Raw genomic sequence first — 23486 nt, 5'->3', positions numbered from 1 at the left:
CTGTCCTGTGTGTGACAGATTGTCCTGTGTGTGTGTGAGAAAATGTCCTGTGTGTGAGAGATTGTCCTGTGTGTGTGTGAGAGACTGTCCTGTGTGTGTGTGAGAGACTGTCCTGTGTGTGTGTGTGAGAGACTGTCCTGTGTGTGTGTGAGAGACTGTCCTGTGTGTGTGAGAGACTGTCCTGTGTGTGTGAGAGACTGTCCTGTGTGTGTGAGAGAGAGAGACTGTCCTGTGCGTGAGAGACTCTCCTGCGTGTGACAGATTGTCCTGTGTGTGTGTGAGAGACTGTCCTGTGTGTGAGAGATTGTCCTGTGTGTGTGTGAGAGACTGTCCTGTGTGTGTGTGAGAGACTGTCCTGTGTGTCTGAGAGACTGTCCTGTGTGTGTGAGAGACTGTCCTGTGTGTGTCAGAGACTGTCCTGTGTGTGTGTGTGAGAGACTGTCCTGTGTGTGTGTGTGAGAGACTGTCCTGTGTCTGTGAGAGACTGTCCTGTGTGTGTGTGTGAGAGACTGTCCTGTGTGTGTGTGTGAGAGACTGTCCTGTGTCTGTGAGAGACTGTCCTGTGTGTGTGAGAGACTGTCCTGTGTGTGTGTGTGAGAGACTGTCCTGTGTGTGTGTGTGAGAGACTGTCCTGTGTCTGTGAGAGACTGTCCTGTGTGTGTGAGAGACTGTCCTGTGTGTGTGAGAGACTGTCCTGTGTGTGTGTGAGAGACTGTCCTGTGTGTGTGTGAGAGAGACTGTCCTGTGTGTGTGTGTGAGAGACTGTCCTGTGTGTGTGAGAGACTGTCCTGTGTGTGTGAGAGTCTGTCCCGTGTGTGTGTGAGAGAGACTGTCCTGTGTGTGTGAGAGACTGTCCTGTGTGTGTGAGAGACTGTCCTGTGTGTGTGAGAGACTGTCCTGTGTGTGTGAGAGACTGTCCTATGTGTGTGTGTGAGAGAGACTGTCCTGTGTGTGTGTGTGAGAGACTGTCCTGTGTGTGTGTGTGAGAGACTGTCCTGTGTGTGTGTGTGTGTGAGAGACTGTCCTGTGTGTGTGTGAGAGAGAGACTGTCCTGTGTGTGTGAGAGACTGTCCTGTGTGTGTGTGAGAGAGACTGTCCTGTGTGTGTGTGTGAGAGACTGTCCTGTGTGTGTGAGAGACTGTCCTGTGTGTGTGAGAGACTGTCCTGTGTGTGTGAGAGACTGTCCTGTGTGTGTGTGTGAGAGAGACTGTCCTGTGTGTGTGAGAGACTGTCCTGTGTGTGTGAGAGACTGTCCTGTGTGTGTGTGAGAGACTGTCCTGTGTGTGTGTGTGTGAGAGACTGTCCTGTGTGTGTGTGTGAGAGAGACTGTCCTGTGTGTGTGAGAGACTGTCCTGTGTGTGTGTGAGAGAGACTGTCCTGTGTGTGTGTGTGAGAGACTGTCCTGTGTGTGTGAGAGACTGTCCTGTGTGTGTGAGAGACTGTCCTGTGTGTGTGTGTGAGAGAGACTGTCCTGTGTGTGTGAGAGACTGTCCTGTGTGTGTGAGAGACTGTCCTGTGTGTGTGTGTGAGAGACTGTCCTGTGTGTGTGTGAGAGAGACTGTCCTGTGTGTGTGTGTGAGAGACTGTCCTGTGTGTGTGTGTGAGAGACTGTCCTGTGTGTGTGTGTGAGAGACTGTCCTGTGTGTGTGTGTGAGAGACTGTCCTGTGTGTGTGTGTGAGAGACTGTCCTGTGTGTGTGTGTGAGAGACTGTCCTGTGTGTGTGTGTGAGAGACTGTCCTGTGTGTGTGTGTGAGAGACTGTCCTGTGTGTGTGAGAGACTGTCCTGTGTGTGTGAGAGACTGTCCTGTGTGTGTGAGAGACTGTCCTGTGTGTGTGTGAGAGACTGTCCTGTGTGTGTGAGAGACTGTCCTGTGTGTGAGAGACTGTCCTGTGTGTGTGTGTGAGAGACTGTCCTGTGTGTGTGTGTGTGAGAGACTGTCCTGTGTGTGTGTGAGAGACTGTCCTGTGTGTGTGTGAGAGACTGTCCTGTGTGTGTGTGTGTGAGAGACTGTCCTGTGTGTGTGTGAGAGACTGTCCTGTGTGTGTGAGAGACTGTCCTGTGTGTGAGAGACTGTCCTGTGTGTGTGTGTGAGAGACTGTCCTGTGTGTGTGTGTGAGAGACTGTCCTGTGTGTGTGTGTGAGAGACTGTCCTGTGTGTGTGAGAGACTGTCCTGTGTGTGTGAGAGACTGTCCTGTGTGTGTGAGAGACTGTCCTGTGTGTGTGTGAGAGACTGTCCTGTGTGTGTGTGAGAGAGACTGTCCTGTGTGTGTGTCTGAGAGACTGTCCTGTGTGTGTGTGAGAGACTGTCCTGTGTGTGTGTGAGAGAGACTGTCCTGTGTGTGTGTCTGAGAGACTGTCCTGTGTGTGTGTGTGAGAGAGACTGTCCTGTGTGTGTGTGTGTGAGAGACTGTCCTGTGTGTCTGAGAGACTGTCCTGTGTGTGTGAGAGACTGTCCTGTGTGTGTGAGAGACTGTCCTGTGTGTGTGAGAGACTGTCCTGTGTGTGTGTGAGAGACTGTCCTGTGTGTGTGTGAGAGACTGTCCTGTGTGTGTGTGAGAGAGACTGTCCTGTGTGTGTGTGTGAGAGACTGTCCTGTGTGTGTGAGAGACTGTCCTGTGTGTGTGAGAGACTGTCCTGTGTGTGTGAGAGACTGTCCTGTGAGTGTGAGAGACTGTCCTGTGTGTGTGTGTGAGAGAGACTGTCCTGTGTGTGTGTGAGAGACTGTCCTGTGTGTGTGTGTGAGAGACTGTCCTGTGTGTGTGTGTGAGAGACTGTCCTGTGTGTGAGAGAGACTGTCCTGTGTGTGTGAGAGACTGTCCTGTGTGTGTGAGAGACTGTCCTGTGTGTGTGAGAGACTGTCCTGTGTGTGTGAGAGACTGTCCTGTGTGTGTGAGAGACTGTCCTGTGTGTGTGTGAGAGACTGTCCTGTGTGTGTGTGAGAGACTGTCCTGTGTGTGTGTGAGAGAGACTGTCCTGTGTGTGTGTCTGAGAGACTGTCCTGTGTGTGTGAGAGAGACTGTCCTGTGTGTGAGAGACTGTCCTGCGTGTGAGAGACTGTCCTGCGTGTGAGAGACTGTCCTGTGTGTCTGAGAGACTGTCCTGTGTGTGTGTGTGAGAGACTGTCCTGTGTGTGTGAGACTGTCCTGTGTGTGTGAGAGACTGTCCTGTGTGTGTGAGAGACTGTCCTGTGTGTGTGAGAGACTGTCCTGTGTGTGTGAGAGACTGTCCTGCGTGTGAGAGACTGTCCTGTGTGTGTGAGAGACTGTCCTGTGTGTGTGAGAGACTGTCCTGTGTGTGTGAGAGACTGTCCTGTGTGTGTGTGTGTGAGAGACTGTCCTGTGTGTGTGAGAGACTGTCCTGTGTGTGTGAGAGACTGTCCTGTGTGTGTGTGTGAGAGACTGTCCTGTGTGTGTGTGAGAGAGACTGTCCTGTGTGTGTGAGAGACTGTCCTGTGTGTGTGAGAGACTGTCCTGTGTGTGTGAGAGACTGTCCTGTGTGTGTGAGAGACTGTCCTGTGTGTGTGTGAGAGAGACTGTCCTGTGTGTGTGTGTGTGAGAGACTGTCCTGTGTGTGTGTGTGTGAGAGACTGTCCTGTGTGTGTGAGAGACTGTCCTGTGTGTGTGTGAGAGAGACTGTCCTGTGTGTGTGTGTGAGAGAGACTGTCCTGTGTGTGTGTGTGTGAGAGACTGTCCTGTGTGTGTGTGTGTGTTAGAGACTGTCCTGTGTGTGTGTGTGAGAGACTGTCCTGTGTGTGTGTGTGAGAGACTGTCCTGTGTGTGTGTGTGTGAGAGACTGTCCTGTGTGTGTGAGAGACTGTCCTGTGTGTGTGAGAGAGACTGTCCTGTGTGTGTGAGAGAGACTGTCCTGTGTGTGTGTGTCTGAGAGACTGTCCTGTGTGTGTGAGAGACTGTCCTGTGTGTGTGAGAGACTGTCCTGTGTGTGTGTGAGAGAGACTGTCCTGTGTGTGTGTGTGTGAGAGACTGTCCTGTGTGTGTGTGAGAGACTGTCCTGTGTGTGTGAGAGACTGTCCTGTGTGTGTGAGAGACTGTCCTGTGTGTGTGAGAGAGACTGTCCTGTGTGTGTGTGAAGAGACTGTCCTGTGTGTGTGAGAGACTGTCCTGTGTGTGTGTGTGTCTGAGAGACTGTCCTGTGTGTGTGAGAGACTGTCCTGTGTGTGTGTGAGAGAGACTGTCCTGTGTGTGTGTGTGTGAGAGACTGTCCTGTGTGTGTGTGTCTGAGAGACTGTCCTGTGTGTGTGAGAGACTGTCCTGTGTGTGTGAGAGACTGTCCTGTGTGTGTGTGTGTGAGAGACTGTCCTGTGTGTGTGAGAGACTGTCCTGTGTGTGTGTGAGAGAGACTGTCCTGTGTGTATGTGTGTGAGAGACTGTCCTGTGTGTGTGAGAGACTGTCCTGTGTGTGTGAGAGACTGTCCTGTGTGTGTGAGAGACTGTCCTGTGTGTGTGTGAGAGAGACTGTCCTGTGTGTGTGTGTGTGAGAGACTGTCCTGTGTGTGTGTGTGTGAGAGACTGTCCTGTGTGTGTGTGTGTGAGAGACTGTCCTGTGTGTGTGTGTGAGAGAGACTGTCCTGTGTGTGTGAGAGACTGTCCTGTGTGTGTGTGAGAGAGACTGTCCTGTGTGTGTGTGTGAGAGAGACTGTCCTGTGTGTGTGTGTGTGAGAGACTGTCCTGTGTGTGTGTGTGTGAGAGACTGTCCTGTGTGTGTGTGTGAGAGACTGTCCTGTGTGTGTGTGTGTGAGAGACTGTCCTGTGTGTGTGTGAGAGACTGTCCTGTGTGTGTGTGAGAGAGACTGTCCTGTGTGTGTGTGTCTGAGAGACTGTCCTGTGTGTGTGTGAGAGAGACTGTCCTGTGTGTGTGAGAGACTGTCCTGTGTGTGTGTGAGAGACTGTCCTGTGTGTGTGTGAGAGAGACTGTCCTGTGTGTGTGTGAGAGAGACTGTCCTGTGTGTGTGAGAGACTGTCCTGTGTGTGTGTGAGAGAGACTGTCCTGTGTGTGTGTGTGTGAGAGAGACTGTCCTGTGTGTGTGTGTCTGAGAGACTCCTGTGTGTGTGTGTGAGAGACTGTCCTGTGTGTGTGTGAGAGAGAGACTGCCCTGTGTGTGTGTGTGTGTGAGAGACTGTCCTGTGTGTGTGTGTCTGAGAGACTGTCCTGTGTGTGTGAGAGACTGTCCTGTGTGTGTGTGAGAGAGACTGTCCTGTGTGTGTGTGTCTGAGAGACTGTCCTGTGTGTGTGTGTGAGAGACTGTCCTGTGTGTGTGTGAGAGAGAGACTGTCCTGTGTGTGTGTGTGTGTGAGACTGTCCTGTGTGTCTGTGTGAGAGACTGTCCTGTGTGTCTGAGAGACTGTCCTGTGTGTGTGTGTGTGTGTGAGAGACTGTCCTGTGTGTGTGTGTGAGAGACTGTCCTGTGTGTGTGTGTCTGAGAGACTGTCCTGTGTGTGTGTGTGTGTGAGAGACTGTCCTGTGTGTGTGTGTGAGAGACTGTCCTGTGTGTGTGTGTGAGAGACTGTCCTGTGTGTGTGTGTGAGAGACTGTCCTGTGTGTGTGTGAGAGAGACTGTCCTGTGTGTCTGAGAGACTGTCCTGTGTGTGTGTGTGTGAGAGACTGTCCTGTGTGTGTGTGTGAGAGAGACTGTCCTGTGTGTGTGTGTGTGAGAGACTGTCCTGTGTGTGTGTGTGTGAGAGACTGTCCTGTGTGTGTGTGTGTGAGAGACTGTCCTGTGTGTGTGTGTGTGAGAGACTGTCCTGTGTGTGTGTGTGAGAGAGACTGCCCTGTGTGTCTGAGAGACTGTCCTGTGTGTGTGTGTATGTGAGAGACTGTCCTGTGTGTGTGTGTGAGAGACTGTCCTGTGTGTGTGTGAGAGAGACTGTCCTGTGTGTGTGTGTGAGAGACTGTCTTGTGTGTGTGTGTGAGAGACTGTCTTGTGTGTGTGTGTGAGAGACTGTCCTGTGTGTGTGTGTGAGAGAGACTGCCCTGTGTGTCTGAGAGACTGTCCTGTGTGTGTGTGTGTGTGAGAGACTGTCCTGTGTGTGTGTGTGTGAGAGACTGTCCTGTGTGTGTGTGTGAGAGACTGTCCTGTGTGTGTGTGTCTGAGAGACTGTCCTGTGTGTGTGTGTGTGTGTGAGAGAGACTGTCCTGTGTGTGTGTGTGAGAGACTGTCCTGTGTGTGTGTGTGTGAGAGACTGTCCAGTGTGTGTGTGTGAGAGACTGTCCTGTGTGTCTGAGAGACTGTCCTGTGTGTGTGTGAGAGACTGTCCTGTGTGTGTGTGAGAGAGACTGTCCTGTGTGTCTGAGAGACTGTCCTGTGTGTGTGTGTGAGAGAGACTGTCCTGTGTGTGTGTGTGTGAGAGACTGTCCTGTGTGTGTGTGTGAGAGACTGTCCTGTGTGTGTGTGAGAGAGAGACTGCCCTGTGTGTCTGAGAGACTGTCCTGTGTGTGTGTGTGTGTGAGAGACTGTCCTGTGTGTGTGAGAGACTGTCCTGTGTGTGTGTGTGTGAGAGCCTGTCCTGTGTGTGTGTGTGAGAGACTGTCCTGTGTGTGTGTGTGAGAGACTGCCCTGTGTGTCTGAGAGACTGTCCTGTGTGTGTGTGTGAGAGACTGTCCTGTGTGTGTGTGAGAGAGACTGTCCTGTGTGTGTGTGTGAGAGACTGTCCTGTGTGTGTGTGAGAGAGACTGTCCTGTGTGTGTGTGTGATTGACTGTCCTGTGTGTGTGTGTGAGAGACTGTCCTGTGTGTGTGTGTGTGAGAGACTGCCCTGTGTGTCTGAGAGACTTTCCTGTGTGTGTGTCTGAGAGACTGTCCTGTGTGTGTGTGTGAGAGACTGTCCTGTGTGTGTGTGTGAGAGACTGTCCTGTGTGTGTGTGTGAGAGACTGTCCTGTGTGTGTGTCTGAGAGACTGTCCTGTGTGTGTGTCTGAGAGACTGTCCTGTGTGTGTGTGAGAGACTGTCCTGTGTGTGTGTGAGAGACTGTCCTGTGTGTGTGTGTGTGAGAGACTGTCCTGTGTGTGTGTGTGAGAGACTGTCCTGTGTGTGTGTGTGTGAGAGACTGTCCTGTGTGTGTGTGTGAGAGACTGTCCTGTGTGTGTGTGTGAGAGACTGCCCTATGTGTCTGAGAGACTGTCCTGTGTGTGTGTCTGAGAGACTGTCCTGTGTGTGTGTGAGAGAGACTGTCCTGTGTGTGTGTGAGAGAGACTGTCCTGTGTGTGTGTGTGAGAGACTGTCCTGCGTGTGTGTGTGAGAGACTGTCCTGTGTGTGTGTGTGAGAGACTGTCCTGTGTGTGTGAGAGACTGTCCTGTGTGTCTGAGAGACTGTCCTGTGTGTGTGTGTGTGTGAGAGACTGTCCTGTGTGTGAGAGACTGTCCTGTGTGTGTGTGAGAGACTGTCCTGTGTGTGTGTGAGAGACTGTCCTGTGTGTGTGTGAGAGACTGTCCTGTGTGTGTGTGTGTGTGAGAGACTGTCCTGTGTGTCTGAGAGACTGTCCTGTGTGTCTGAGAGACTGTCCTGTGTGTGTGTGTGTGTGTGAGAGACTGTCCTGTGTGTGAGAGATTGTCCTGTGTGTGTGTGAGAGACTGTCCTGTGTGTGTGAGAGACTGTCCTGCGTGTGAGAGGTTGTCCTGTGTGTGTGTGAGAGACTGTCCTGTGTGTGTGTGAGAGCCTGTCCAGTGTGTGTGAGAGACTGTCCTGTGTGTGTGTGAGAGAGAGACTGTCCTGTGTGTGTGTGTGAGAGACTGTCCTGTGTGTGTCTGAGAGACTGTCCTGTGTGTGTCTGAGAGACTGTCCTGTGTGTGTGAGAGAGTCTGTCCCGTGTGTGTGTGAGAGACTGTCCCGTGTGTGTGTGTGTGAGAGGCTGTCCCGTGTGTGTGGGAGAGACTGTCCCGTGTGTGTGTGTGAGAGACTGTTGTGTGTGTGTGAGAGACTGTCCTGTGTGTGTGTGTGTGAGAGACTGTCCCGTGTGTGTGTAAGAGACTGTCCCGTGTGTGTGTGTGAGAGGCTGTCCCGTGTGTGTGGGAGAGACTGTCCCGTGTGTGTGTGTGAGAGACTGTCCCATGTGTGTGTGTGAGAGACTGTTGTGTGTGTGTGAGAGACTGTCCTGTGTGTGTGTGTGAGAGACTGTTGTGTGTGTGTGTGTGAGAGACTGTTGTGTGTGTGTGGGTGTGAGAGACTGTCCTGTGTGTGTGTGTGAGAGACTGTTGTGTGTGTGTGAGAGACTGTTGTGTGTGTGTGAGAGACTGTCCTGTGTGTGTGTGTGAGAGAGAGACTGTCCTGTGTGTGTGTGAGAGAGACTGTCCTGTGTGTGTGAGAGACTGTCCTGTGTGTGTGTGTGTGAGAGACTGTCCTGTGTGTGTGTGTGTGAGAGACTGTACTGTGTGTGTGTGTGTGAGACTGTCCCGTGTGTGTGTGTGTGAGACTGTCCTGTGTGTGTGTGAGAGACTGTCCCGTGTGTGTGTGAGAGAGACTGTCCCGTGTGTGTGTGAGAGAGACTGTCCTGTGTGTGTGTGTGAGAGAGACTGTCCTGTGTGTGTGTGAGAGACTGTCCTGTGTGTGTGTGTGAGAGACTGTCCTGTGTGTGTGTGAGAGACTGTCCCGTGTGTGTGTGAGAGAGACTGTCCTGTGTGTGTGTGTGAGAGACTGTCCCGTGTGTGTGAGAGAGACTGTCCTGTGTGTGTGAGAGACTGTCCCGTGTGTGTGTGAGAGAGACTGTCCTGTGTGTGTATGTGAGAGAGACTGTCCTGTGTGTGTGTGAGAGACTGTCCTGTGTGTGTGTGTGAGAGACTGTCCTGTGTGTGTGTGAGAGACTGTCCTGTGTGTGTGTGTGAGAGACTGTCCTGTGTGTGTGTGAGAGACTGTCCCGTGTGTGTGTGAGAGAGACTGTCCTGTGTGTGTGTGAGAGACTGTCCTGTGTGTGTGTGAGAGAGACTGTCCTGTGTGTGTGTGTGAGAGACTGTCCTGTGTGTGTGTGAGAGAGACTGTCCTGTGTGTGTGTGAGAGACTGTCCCGTGTGTGTGTGAGAGACTGTCCTGTGTGTGTGTGTGAGAGACTGTCCTGTGTGTGTGTGTGAGAGACTGTCCCGTGTGTGTGTGTGAGAGACTGACAAAGAAATGTACAGCACAGGAACAGGCCCTTCGGCCCTCCAAGCCCGTGCCGACCATGCTGCCCGACTAAACTACAATCTTCTACACTTCCTGGGTCTGTATCCCTCTATTCCCATCCTATTCATGTATTTGTCAAGATGCCCCTTAAATGTCCCTATCGTCCCTGCTTCCACTACCTCCTCCGGTAATGAGTTCCAGGCACCCACTACCCTCTGCGTAAAAAACTTGCCTCGTACATCTACTCTAAACCTTGCCCCTCTCACCTTAAACCTATGCCCCCTAGTAATTGACCCCTCTACCCTGGGGAAAAGCGTCTGACTATCCACTCTGTCTATGCCCCTCATAATTTTGTAGACCTCTATCAGGTCGCCCCTCAACCTCCTTCGTTCCAGTGAGAACAAACCGAGTTTATTCAACCGCTCCTCACAGCTAATGCCCTCCATACCAGGCAACATTCTGGTAAATCTCTTCTGCACCCTCTCTAAAGCCTCCACATCCTTCTGGTAGTGTGGCGACCAGAATTGAACACTATAGTCCAAGTGTGGCCGAACTAAGGTTCTATACAGCTGCAACATGACTTGCCAATTCTTATACTCAATGCCCCGGCCAATGAAGGCAAGCATGCCGTATGCCTTCTTGACTACCTTCTCCACCTGTGTTGCCCCTTTCAATGACCTGTGGACCTGTACTCCTAGATCTCTCTGACTGTCAATACTCTTGAGGGTTCTACCATTCACTGTATATTCCCTACCTGCATTAGACCTTCCAAAATGCATTACCTCACATTTGTCCGGATTAAACTCCATCTGCCATCTCTCCGCCCAAGTCTCCAGACAATCTAAATCCTGCTGTATCCTCAGACAGTCCTCATCGCTATCCGCAATTCCACCAACCTTTGTGTCGTCTGCAAACTTACTAATCAGACCAGTTACATTTTCCTCCAAATCATTTATATATATTACAAACAGCAAAGGTCCCAGCACTGATCCCTGTGGAACACCACTGGTCACATCCCTCCAATTAGAAAAGCATCCTTCCATTGCTACTCTTTGCCTTCTATGGCCTAGCCAGTTCTGTATCCACCTTGCCAGCTCACCCCTGATCCCGTGTGACTTCACCTTTTGTACTAGTCTACCATGAGGGACCTTATCAAAGGCCTTACTGAAGTCCATATAGACAACATCCACTGCCCTTCCTGCATCAATCATCTTAGTGACCTCCTCGAAAAACTCTATCAAGTTAGTGAGACACGACCTCCCCTTCACAAAACCGTGCTGCCTCTCACTAATACGTCCATTTGCTTCCAAATGGGAGTAGATCCTGTCTCGAAGAATTCTCTCCAGTAATTTCCCTACCATTGAAGTAAGGCTCACCGGCCAGTAGTTCCCGGGATTATCCCTGCTACCATTCTTTTTTTTTTTTATAAAATATTTTATTGAAACTTTTTGGTCAACCAACACAGTACATTGTGCATCCTTTACACATTATAACAACACAAATAACAATAACCTATTTTATAAACAAAAATTGAATAAATTATAAATAACAAAAATGAAAACTAACCCTAATTGGCAACTGCCTTGTCACAAGTAACACTCTCCAAAAATATAATTTAACAGTCCAATATATAATTATCTGTCGCAACGACCTATACATATTATACAGTATATATTAACAACCCTGAGAGTCCTTCTGGTTCCTCCCCCTCCCCCCCCCCCCTTCCCCCCCCCCCCCCCCCCCCACCCCCGATCCTGGGCTGCTGCTGCTGCCTTCTTTTTTCCATTCCATCTATCTTTCTGCGAGGTATTCGACGAACGGTTGCCACCGTCTGGTGAACCCTTGAGCCGACCCCCTTAGAACGAACTTAATCCGCTCTAGCTTTATAAACCCCGCCATGTCATTTATCCAGGTCTCCACCCCCGGGGGCTTGGCTTCTTTCCACATTAGCAATATCCTGCGCCGGGCTACTAGGGACGCAAAGGCCAAAACATCGGCCTCTCTCGCCTCCTGCACTCCCGGCTCTTGTGCAACCCCAAATATAGCCAACCCCCAGCTTGGTTCGACCCGGACCCCCACTACTTTTGAAAGCACCTTTGTCACCCCCATCCAAAACCCCTGTAGTGCCGGGCATGACCAAAACATATGGGTATGATTCGCTGGGCTTCTCGAGCACCTCGCACACGTATCCTCCACCCCAAAAAATTTACTGAGCCGTGCTCCAGTCATATGCGCCCTGTGTAATACCTTAAACTGAATCAGGCTTAGCCTGGCACACGAGGACGACGAGTTTACCCTGCTTAGGGCATCTGCCCACAGCCCCTCCTCGATCTCCTCCCCCAGCTCTTCTTCCCATTTCCCTTTTAGTTCATCTACCATAGTCTCCCCTTCGTCCCTCATTTCCCTATATATATCTGACACCTTACCATCCCCCACCCATGTCTTTGAGATCACTCTGTCCTGCACCTCTTGTGTCGGGAGCTGCGGGAATTCACTCACCTGTTGCCTCGCAAAAGCCCTCAGTTGCATATACCTGAATGCATTCCCTTGGGGCAACCCATATTTCTCGGTCAGCGCTCCCAGACTCGCGAACTTCCCATCCACAAACAGATCTTTCAGTTGCGTTATTCCTGCTCTTTGCCACATTCCATATCCCCCATCCATTCCCCCCGGGGCAAACCTATGGTTGTTTCTTATCGGGGACCCCCCCAAGGCTCCAGTCTTTCCCCTATGCCGTCTCCACTGTCCCCAAATCTTCAGTGTAGCCACCACCACCGGGCTTGTGGTGTAGTTCCTCGGTGAGAACGGCAATGGGGCTGTCACCATAGCCTGTAGGCTAGTCCCCCTACAGGACGCCCTCTCTAATCTCTTCCACGCCGCTCCCTCCTCCTCTCCCATCCACTTACTCACCATTGAAATATTAGCGGCCCAATAATACTCACTTAGGCTCGGTAGTGCCAGCCCCCCCCTATCCCTACTACGCTGTAAGAATCCCTTCCTCACTCTCGGGGTCTTCCCGGCCCACACAAAACCCATGATGCTCTTTTCAATCCTTTTTAAAAATGCCTTCGTGATCACCACCGGGAGGCACTGAAACACAAAGAGGAATCTCGGGAGGACCACCATCTTAACCGCCTGCACCCTCCCTGCCAGTGACAGGGATACCATATCCCATCTCTTGAAATCCTCCTCCATTTGTTCCACCAACCGCGTTAAATTTAACCTATGCAATGTGCCCCAATTCTTGGCTATCTGGATCCCCAGGTAACGAAAGTCCCTTGTTACCTTCCTCAACGGTAGGTCCTCTATTTCTCTACTCTGCTCCCCTGGATGCACCACAAACAACTCACTTTTCCCCATGTTCAATTTATACCCTGAAAAATCCCCAAACTCCCCAAGTATCCGCATTATTTCTGGCATCCCCTCCGCCGGGTCCGCCACGTATAGTAGCAAATCATCCGCATACAAAGATACCCGGTGTTCTTCTCCTCCTCTAAGTACTCCCCTCCACTTCTTGGAACCCCTCAACGCTATCGCCAGGGGCTCAATCGCCAGTGCAAACAATAATGGGGACAGAGGGCATCCCTGCCTTGTCCCTCTATGGAGCCGAAAATATGCAGATCCCCGTCCATTCGTGACCACGCTCGCCATCGGGGCCCTATACAACAGCTGCACCCATCTAACATACCCCTCTCCAAAACCAAATCTCCTCAACACCTCCCACAAATAATCCCACTCCACTCTATCAAATGCTTTCTCGGCATCCATCGCCACTACTATCTCCGTTTCCCCCTCTGGTGGGGCCCTCATCATTACCCCTAACAGCCTCCGTATATTCGTGTTCAGCTGTCTCCCCTTCACAAACCCAGTTTGGTCCTCGTGGACTACCCCCGGGACACATTCCTCTATTCTCATTGCCATTACCTTGGCCAGAATCTTGGCATCTACATTTAGGAGGGAAATAGGTCTATAAGACCCGCATTGTAGTGGGTCCTTTTCCTTCTTTAAGAGAAGCGATATCGTTGCTTCAGACATAGTCGGGGGCAGTTGTCCCCTTTCCTTTGCCTCATTAAAGGTCCTCGTCAGTACCGGGGCGAGCAAGTCCACATATTTTCTATAGAATTCGACTGGGAATCCATCCGGTCCCGGGGCCTTTCCCGCCTGCATGCTCCTAATTCCTTTCACCACTTCTTCTACCTCGATCTGTGCTCCCAGTCCCACCCTTTCCTGCTCTTCCACCTTGGGAAATTCCAGCCGATCCAAAAAGCCCATCATTCTCTCCCTCCCATCCAGGGGTTGAGCTTCATATAATTTTTTATAAAATGTCTTGAACACTCCATTCACTCTCTCCGCTCCCCGCTCCATCTCTCCTTCCTCATCCCTCACTCCCCCTATTTCCCTCGCTGCTCCCCTTTTCCTCAATTGGTGTGCCAGCAACCTGCTCGCCTTCTCCCCATATTCGTACTGTACACCCTGTGCCTTCCTCCATTGTGCCTCTGCAGTGCCCGTAGTCAGCAAGTCAAATTCTACATGTAGCCTTTGCCTTTCCCTGTACAGTCCCTCCTCCGGTGCTTCCGCATATTGTCTGTCCACCCTCAAAAGTTCTTGCAGCAACCGCTCCCGTTCCTTACTCTCCTGCTTCCCTTTATGTGCCCTTATTGATATCAGCTCTCCTCTAACCACCGCCTTCAGCGCCTCCCAGACCACTCCCACCTGAACCTCCCCATTATCATTGAGTTCCAAGTACTTTTCAATGCACCCCCTCACCCTTAGACACACCCCCTCATCTGCCATTAGTCCCATGTCCATTCTCCAGGGTGGGCGCCCTCCTGTTTCCTCCCCTATCTCCAAGTCTACCCAGTGTGGAGCGTGATTCGAAATGGCTATAGCCGTATACTCCGTTCCCCTCACCTTCGGGATCAACGCCCTTCCCAGCACAAAAAAGTCTATTCGCGAGTAGACTTTATGGACATAGGAGAAAAACGAGAACTCCTTACTCCTAGGTCTGCTAAATCTCCACGGGTCTACACCTCCCATCTGCTCCATAAAATCTTTAAGTACCTTGGCTGCTGCCGGCCTCCTTCCAGTCCTGGACTTCGACCTATCCAGCCCTGGTTCCAACACCGTATTAAAATCTCCCCCCATTATCAGCTTTCCCATCTCTAGGTCCGGAATGCGTCCTAGCATCCGCCTCATAAAATTGGCATCATCCCAGTTCGGGGCATATACGTTTACCAAAACCACCGTCTCCCCCTGTAGTTTGCCACTCACCATCACGTATCTGCCCCCGTTATCCGCCACTATAGTCTTTGCCTCGAACACTACCCGCTTCCCCACTAATATAGCCACCCCCCTGTTTTTCGCATCCAGCCCCGAATGGAACACCTGCCCCACCCATCCTTTGCGCAACCTAACCTGACCTATCAGTTTCAGGTGCGTTTCCTGTAACATGACCACATCTGCTTTAAGTTTCTTAAGGTGTGCGAGTACCCGTGCCCTCTTTATCGGCCCGTTCAGCCCTCTCACGTTCCACGTGATCAGCCGGGTTGGGGGGCTTCCTACCCCCCCCCCCCTTGTCGATTAGCCATCCCCTTTTTCCAGCTCCTCACCCGGTTCCCACGCAGCTGTCTCTCCCCCAGGCGGTGCCCCCCCGCCCATCCCCTCCCATACCAGCTCCCCCCTCTCCCCAGCAGCAGCAACCCAGTAATTCCCCCCTCCCACCCCCCCCCGCTAGATCCCCCGCTAGCGTAATTACTCCCCCCATGTTGCTCCCAGAAGTCAGCAAACTCTGGCCGACCTCGGCTTCCCCCCGTGACCTCGGCTCGCACCGTGCGACGCCCCCTCCTTCCTGCTTCTCTATTCCCGCCATGATTATCATAGCGCGGGAACCAAGCCCGCGCTTCTCCCTTGGCCCCGCCCCCAATGGCCAACGCCCCATCTCCTCCACCTCCCCTACTCCCCCATCACCACCTGTGGAAGAGAGAAAAGTTACCACATCGCAGGATTAGTACATAAAACTCCTCTTTCCCCCCTTTTTAACCCCCCTCTTCGCCCCCCACATTCGCCCCACCACTTTGTTCAAACGTTCTTTTTAATAACCCGCTCATTCCAGTTTTTCTTCCACAATAAAAGTCCACGCTTCATCCGCCGTCTCAAAGTAGTGGTGCCTCCCTCGATATGTGACCCACAGTCTTGCCGGTTGCAGCATTCCAAATTTTATCTTCTTTTTGTGAAGCACCGCCTTGGCCCGATTAAAGCTCGCCCTCCTTCTCGCCACCTCCGCACTCCAGTCTTGATAAACGCGGATCACCGCGTTCTCCCATTTACTGCTCCGAGTTTTCTTTGCCCATCTAAGGACCATTTCTCTATCCTTAAAACGGAGGAATCTCACCACTATGGCTCTGGGAATTTCTCCTGCTCTCGATCCTCGCGCCATCACTCGGTATGCTCCCTCCACCTCCAGCGGACCCGCCGGGGCCTCCGCTCCCATTAACGAGTGCAGCATCGTGCTCACATATGCCCCGACGTCCGCTCCCTCCGCACCTTCAGGAAGACCAAGAATCCTCAGGTTGTTCCTCCTTGCGTTGTTCTCCAGTGCCTCCAACCTCTCCACACATCGTTTCTGATGTGCCTCATGCGTCTCCGTCTTCACCACCAGGCCCTGTATGTCGTCCTCATTCTCGGCTGCCTTTGCCTTCACGACCCGAAGCTCCCGCTCCTGGGTCTTTTGTTCCTCCTTTAGCCCTTCGATCGCCTGTAGTATCGGGGCCAACAGCTCTTTCTTCATTTCCTTTTTGATCTCTTCCACACAGCATTTCAAGAACTCTTGTTGTTCAGGGCCCCATGTTAAACTGCCACCTTCCGACGCCATCTTGGTTTTTGCTTGCCTTCCTTGCCACTGTTCTAAAGGATCCACTGCAATCCGGCCACTTTCTCCTCCTTTTTCCATCCGTATCCAGGGGGGATTCCCTTCTGGTTTACCGCACAGTGTTTTTAGCCGTCAAAATTGCCGTTGGGGCTCCTATCAAGAGCCCAAAAGTCCGTTTCACCGGGAGCTGCCGAAACGTGCGACTCAGCTGGTCATCGCCGCACCCGGAAGTCCCACTGCTACCCTTCTTAAACAGAGGAACAACATTGGCTATTCTCCAGTCCTCCGGGACATCCCCTGAAGACAGCGAGGATCCAAAGATTTCTGTCAAGGCCTCAGCAATTTCCTCTCCAGCCTCCTTCAGTATTCTGGGGTAGATCCCATCAGGCCCTGGGGACTTATCTACCTTAATATTTTTTAAGACACCCAACACCTCGTCTTTTTGGATCACAATGTGACCCAGGCTATCTACACACCCTTCTCCAGACTCAACATCTACCAATTCCTTCTCTTTGGTGAATACTGATGCAAAGTATTCATTTAGTACCTCGCCCATTTCCTCTGGCTCCACACATAGATTCCCTTGCCTATCCTTCAGTGGGCCAACCCTTTCCCTGGCTACCCTCTTGCTTTTTATGTACGTGTAAAAAGCCTTGGGATTTTCCTTAACCCTATTTGCCAATGACTTTTCGTGACCCCTTTTAGCCCTCCTGACTCCTTGCTTAAGTTCCTTCCTACTTTCCTTATATTCCACTCAGGTTTCGTCTGTTCCCAGCCTTTTAGCCCTGACAAATGCCTCCTTTTTCTTTTTGACGAGGCCTTCAATATCTCTCGTTATCCAAGGTTCCCGAAAAATGCCGTATTTATCCTTCTTCTTCACAGGAACATGCTGGTCCTGAATTCCTTTCAACTGCCACTTGAAAGCCTCCCACATGTCAGATGATGATTTGCCCTCAAACATCCGCCCCCAATCTAGGTTCATCAGTTCCCGCCTAATATTGTTAGAATTAGCCTTCCCCCAATTTAGCACATTCATCCTAGGACCACTCTTATCCTTGTCCACCAGTACTTTAAAACTTACTGAATTGTGGTCACTGTTACCAAAATGCTCCCCTACTGAAACTTCTACCACCTGGCCGGGCTGTGTGAGAGAGAGAGAGACTGTACTGTGTGTGTGAGAGAGGGAGTGTACTGTGTGTGTGTGTGTGTGTGTGTGTGTGTGTGTGAGAGAGAGAGAGAGAGAGAGAGACTGTACTGTGTGTGTGTGAGAGAGAGAGAGACTGTACTGTGTGTGAGAGAGAGAGAGAGACTGTACTGTGTGTGTGAGAGAGAGAGACTGTACTGTGTGTGTGAGAGAGAGAGAGACTGTACTGTGTGTGAGAGAGAGAGAGACTGTACTGTGTGTGTGAGAGAGAGACTGTACTGTGTGTGTGAGAGAGAGAGACTGTACTGTGTGTGTGTGTGAGAGAGAGAGTGTACTGTGTGTGTGTGTGAGAGAGACTACTGTGTGTGTGAGAGAGAGACTGTACTGTGTGTGTGTGAGACTGTACTGTGTGTGTGTGAGAGAGACTGTACTGTGTGTGTGTGTGTGTGAGACTACTGTGTGTGAGAGAGAGAGACTGTACTGTGTGTGAGAGAGAGAGACTGTACTGTGTGTGAGAGAGAGAGACTGTACTGTGTGTGAGAGAGAGACTGTACTGTGTGTGTGAGAGAGACTACTGTGTGTGTGAGAGAGACTACTGTGTGTGTGAGAGAGACTGTACTGTGTGTGTGTGTGTGTGTGTGTGTGAGAGACTGTACTGTGTGTGTGAGAGACTGTACTGTGTGTGTGAGAGACTGTACTGTGTGTGTGTGTGTGAGAGACTGTACTGTGTGTGTGAGAGACTGTACTGTATGTGTGTGTGAGAGAGACTACTGTGTGTGTGTGTGTGTGTGTGAGAGAGACTGTACTGTGTGTGAGAGACTGTACTGTGTGTGAGAGACTGTACTGTATGTGTGTGTGAGAGACTGTACTGTATGTGTGTGTCTGCCCCGTGTCTCATTGTTGCTTTTGTGTGAGGGTTTGTGTTTGTGTTGACAGGGAGATTCCTGTGTGCCTCCAGCAGACTGTCCATGTCACCATAACGGCCGCCAGTACCAGAGGAATCAGACCATCGAGAAGGATTGCAACGAATGGTAACTGTCCTGCTCCTTGACAGGGTGAATTCATTTGGGGAAGTGTCCCTGTAGAGGGGCAGCAGGAAGAGAGCAGGCGAAATGGCCTCCCAGTGTGTGAGCCACCGATGCAGAGAATTACACCCCCCACCTCCCCATTGTTAGTCCCCCTCCCTGTGCAGACTCCGCACAGACAGTGTCCCAAGCCGGGAATTGAACCTGGGACCCTGGAGCTGTGAAGCAGCTGTGCTAACCACTGCGCTGCCGTGCCACAGGATCTTTGCTCATTATTTACCGCTTTCAAATTGGGAATCCCGATTGGTCAACTTCTGATCACCGCTCCCTGGAGTCAATAAAGGTCAAGCGGGAACATTGGCGCACTTTCAGTTTTACCCGAGCCCCCGCTTGCAGAAGGGAAAAAAAGTGTTTGTGAACGAGTCAGGCGTGCCTCTCCCGGCACAGGCAAGACAGGCAAACCTGTTGGCCGGCCGTAAACAATAAGACCCTAAGACACAGGAGCAGAATTAGGCCACTCGGCCCATTGAGTCTGCTCCGCTATTCAATCATGGCTGATATTTTCTCATCCCCATTCTCCTGCCTTCTCCCCATAACCCCTGACCCCCTTATTAATCAAGAACCGATCTATCTCTGTCTTAAAGACACTCAGTGATTTGGCCTCCACAGCCTTCTGCGGCAAAGAGTTCCACAGATTCACCACCCTCTGGCTGAAGAAATTCCTCCTCATCTCTGTTTTAAAGGATCGTCCCTTTAGTCTGAGATGGTGTCCTCGGGTTCTAGTTTTTCCTACAAGTGGAAACATCCTCTCCACGTCCACTCTATCCAGGCCTCGCAGTATCCTGTAAGTTTCAATAAGATCCCCCCTCATCCTTCTAAACTCCAACGAGTACAGACCCAGAGTCCTCAACCGTTCCTCATACAACAAGCTCTTCATTCCAGGGATCATTCTTGTGAACCTCCTCTGGACCCTTTCCAAGGCCAGCATATCCTTCCTTTGATACGGGGCCCAGAACTGCTCACAATACTCCAAATGGGGTCTGACCAGAGCCTTATACATCGGACTCGAAACGTTCGCTCTTTTCTCTCCCTACAGATGCTGCCGGACCTGCTGAGATTTTCCAGCATTTTCTCTTTGGTTTCAGATTCCAGAATCCGCAGTAATTTGCTTTTATCCACACATTCCTTTTCTTGGGATCCACTACCAACCTGGGGCGGGGTTCTTTGCCCCCCCCCCCCCCCCCCCCCCCCGCAGGGCCTGAGAATCGGCGGGGGGGGCGGCGTGAATCCCGCCCCACTGGGGATTTGCCAGGGCGGGAATCGCGGTGCGCTGGTCGTCCCCGCCGGATAGCGGAGAATCCCACCCCTGATTTTCCCAGTCCACCTGCATATTGAAGTCCCCCATGATTATTGTGATATTGCCTTTTTTACAGCCTTTTCTATCTCCTGATTTATTTTCTGCCTCACGGGGCCCGTACATAACTCCCATCAGGGTCTTTTTACCGTTGCGATTCCTCAACTCTACCCACAGAGATTCTGTGCCTTCTGACCCAATATCGCTCCTTGCTATCGATTTAACTTCATTCCTGACTAACAGTGCAACTCGGAGGTTATCAGTTGCATTGATAGTCTGCTGTGAGTTGACACTCTATCAGTCTAACTGATAACCTCCGACTGGCCTGACCAGACTAACTTTACCTCATGGTGATAGTGCTCACTGGCTTGTGCACTCTGACTATCTCAGTCGCTGTGTCCTGTAGAGAGAGGGAGAGTCTTAATGCCCTGTGTGCTTTCTAGTGGTGGTGTCCTGTCTGGTGATTGGTTGTTCTGTGTCGTGTGTGTTCATTGGTTATCCTGTGTGTCAATCACTGCCTGTCTGCATCTCATTATATACATGAGTGGATATTATGACAGGTCCCAGGTTCGATTCCCCGCTGGGTCACTGTCTGTGCGGAGTCTGCACGTCCCCCCTATGTCTGCGTGGGTTTCCTCCGGGTGCTCCGGTTTCCTCCCACAGTCCAAAGAGGTGCAGGTTAGGTGGAATGGCCGTGATAGGGTTAGGGTTAGGGTTAGGGCTGTGAGGCAGCAGTGCTAACCGCCGTGCTCTCCGGGACCCTGGCGCTGTGAGGCAGCAGTGCTAACCGCCGTGCTCTCCGGGACCCTGGCGCTGTGAGGCAGCAGTGCTAACCGCCGTGCTCTCCGGGACCCTGGCGCTGTGAGGCAGCAGTGCTAACCGCCGTGCCTCCCGGGACCCTGGCGCTGTGAGGCAGCAGTGCTAACCGCCGTGCTGCCCGGGACCCTGGCGCTGTGAGGCAGCAGTGCTAACCGCCGTGCTCTCCGGGACCCTGGTGCTGTGAGGCAGCAGTGCTAACCGCCGTGCTCTCCGGGACCCTGGCGCTGTGAGGCAGCAGTGCTAACCGCCGTGCTCTCCGGGACCCTGGCACTCTGAGGCAGCAGTGCTAACCGCCGTGCTCTCCGGGACCCTGGTGCTGTGAGGCAGCAGTGCTAACCGCCGTGCTCTCTGGGACCCTGGCGCTGTGAGGCAGCAGTGCTAACCGCTGTGCCGCCCGGGACCCTGGCGCTGTGAGGCAGCAGTGCTAACCGCCGTGCCGCCCGGGACCCTGGCACTGTGAGGCAGCAGTGCTAACCGCCGTGCTCTCCGGGACCCTGGCGCTGTGAGGCAGCAGTGCTAACCGCCGTGCTCTCCGGGACCCTGGCGCTGTGAGGCAGCAGTGCTAACCGCCGTGCTGCCCTGGACCCTGGCCCTGTGAGGCAGCAGTGCTAACCGCCGTGCTGCCCGGGACCCTGGCACTGTGAGGCAGCAGTGCTAACCGCCGTGCTCTCCGGGACCCTGGCGCTGTGAGGCAGCAGTGCTAACCGCCGTGCTGCCCGGGACCCTGGCGCTGTGAGGCAGCAGTGCTAACCGCCGTGCTGCCCGGGACCCTGGCACTGTGAGGCAGCAGTGCTAACCGCCGTGCTGCCCGGGACCCTGGCGCTGTGAGGCAGCAGTGCTAACCGCCGTGCCTCCCGGGACCCTGGCGCTGTGAGGCAGCAGTGCTAACCGCCGTGCCGCCCGGGACCCTGGCGCTGTGAGGCAGCAGTGCTAACCGCCGTGCTGCCCGGGACCCTGGCCCAGTGAGGCAGCAGTGCTAACCGCCGTGCGGCCCGGGACCCTGGCGCTGTGAGGCAGCAGTGCTAACCGCCGTGCTCTCCGGGACCCTGGCGCTGTGAGGCAGCAGTGCTAACCGCCGTGCTCTCCGGGACCCTGGCGCTGTGAGGCAGCAGTGCTAACCGCCGTGCCGCCCGGGACCCTGGCGCTGTGAGGCAGCAGTGCTAACCGCCGTGCTCTCCGGGACCCTGGCGCTGTGAGGCAGCAGTGCTAACCGCCGTGCCGCCCGGGACCCTGGCGCTGTGAGGCAGCAGTGCTAACCGCCGTGCCGCCCGGGACCCTGGCACTGTGAGGCAGCAGTGCTAACCGCCGTGCTCTCCGGGACCCTGGCGCTGTGAGGCAGCAGTGCTAACCGCCGTGCTGCCCGGGACCCTGGCGCTGTGAGGCAGCAGTGCTAACCGCCGTGCCGCCCGGGACCCTGGCGCTGTGAGGCAGCAGTGCTAACCGCCGTGCTCTCCGGGACCCTGGTGCTGTGAGGCAGCAGTGCTAACCGCCGTGCTGCCCGGGACCCTGGCTGTGAGGCAGCAGTGCTAACCGCCGTGCTCTCCGGGACCCTGGCGCTGTGAGGCAGCAGTGCTAACCGCCGTGCTCTCCGGGACCCTGGCGCTGTGAGGCAGCAGTGCTAACCGCCGTGCTCTCCGGGACCCTGGCGCTGTGAGGCAGCAGTGCTAACCGCCGTGCTCTCCGGGACCCTGGCGCTGTGAGGCAGCAGTGCTAACCGCCGTGCTCTCCGGGGCCCTGGCGCTGTGAGGCAGCAGTGCTAACCGCCGTGCTGCCCGGGACCCTGGCGCTGTGAGGCAGCAGTGCTAACCGCCGTGCTCTCCGGGGCCCTGGCGCTGTGAGGCAGCAGTGCTAACCGCCGTGCTCTCCGGGACCCTGGCGCTGTGAGGCAGCAGTGCTAACCGCCGTGCTCTCCGTGACCCTGGCACTGTGAGGCAGCAGTGCTAACCGCCGTACTCTCCGGGACCCTGGCGCTGTGAGGCAGCAGTGCTAACCGCCGTGCCGTCGGGACCCTGGCACTGTGAGGCAGCAGTGCTAACCGCCGTGCTGCCCGGGACCCTGGCGCTGTGAGGCAGCAGTGCTAACCGCCGTGCTCTCCGGGACCCTGGCGCTGTGAGGCAGCAGTGCTAACCGCCGTGCGGCCCGGGACCCTGGCGCTGTGAGGCAGCAGTGCTAACCGCCGTGCTCTCCGGGACCCTGGCGCTGTGAGGCAGCAGTGCTAACCGCCGTGCTCTCCGGGACCCTGGCGCTGTGAGGCAGCAGTGCTAACCGCCGTGCGGCCCGGGACCCTGGCGCTGTGAGGCAGCAGTGCTAACCGCCGTGCCTCCCGGGACCCTGGCCCTGTGAGGCAGCAGTGCTAACCGCCGTGCTGCCCGGGACCCTGGCCCTGTGAGGCAGCAGTGCTAACCGCCGTGCTCTCCGGGACCCTGGCGCTGTGAGGCAGCAGTGCTAACCGCCGTGCTCTCCGGGACCCTGGCGCTGTGAGGCAGCAGTGCTAACCGCCGTGCTCTCCGCGACCCGGGCTCTGTGAGGCAGCAGTGCTAACCGCCGTGCTCTCCGGGACCCTGGCGCTGTGAGGCAGCAGTGCTAACCGCCGTGCTGCCCGGGACCCTGGCGCTGTGAGGCAGCAGTGCTAACCGCCGTGCCTCCCCGGGACCCTGGCGCTGTGAGGCAGCAGTGCTAACCGCCGTGCTGCCCGGGACCCTGGCCCTGTGAGGCAGCAGTGCTAACCGCCGTGCTCTCCGGGACCCTGGCGCTGTGAGGCAGCAGTGCTAACCGCCATGCTGCCCGGGACCCTGGCGCTGTGAGGCAGCAGTGCTAACCGCCGTGCTCTCCGGGACCCTGGCGCTGTGAGGCAGCAGCGCTAACCGCCGTGCTCTCCGGGACCCTGGCGCTGTGAGGCAGCAGTGCTAACCGCCGTGCTGCCCGGGACCCTGGCGCTGTGAGGCAGCAGTGCTAACCGCCGTGCTCTCCGGGACCCTGGCGCCGTGAGGCAGCAGTGCTAACCGCCGTGCTCTCCGGGACCCTGGCGCTGTGAGGCAGCAGTGCTAACCGCCGTGCTGCCCGGGACCCTGGCCCTGTGAGGCAGCAGTGCTAACCGCCGTGTCGCCCGGGACCCTGGCGCTGTGAGGCAGCAGTGCTAACCGCCGTGCTGCCCGGGACCCTGGTGCT

General features: G+C 54.1%; 1 protein-coding gene across 1 annotated transcript in view; it reads left to right on the top strand.

Annotated features, from left to right (window-relative positions):
- The window catches only part of sspo (SCO-spondin), a 1206999-nt gene that overhangs the window by 157974 nt on the left and 1025539 nt on the right, over positions 1 to 23486 (top strand). The window contains 1 exon segment of the mRNA XM_072468611.1: positions 18057 to 18151. Coding sequence (XP_072324712.1) covers positions 18057 to 18151 — 95 coding nt within the window.

The sequence above is a fragment of the Scyliorhinus torazame genome, chromosome 11 (assembly GCF_047496885.1).
Source record: "Scyliorhinus torazame isolate Kashiwa2021f chromosome 11, sScyTor2.1, whole genome shotgun sequence".
In the NCBI taxonomy this organism is placed as follows: domain Eukaryota; kingdom Metazoa; phylum Chordata; class Chondrichthyes; order Carcharhiniformes; family Scyliorhinidae; genus Scyliorhinus; species Scyliorhinus torazame.
Note: the sequence above shows the minus strand (reverse complement) of the source record. Positions and strands in the feature narration are given on the sequence as shown.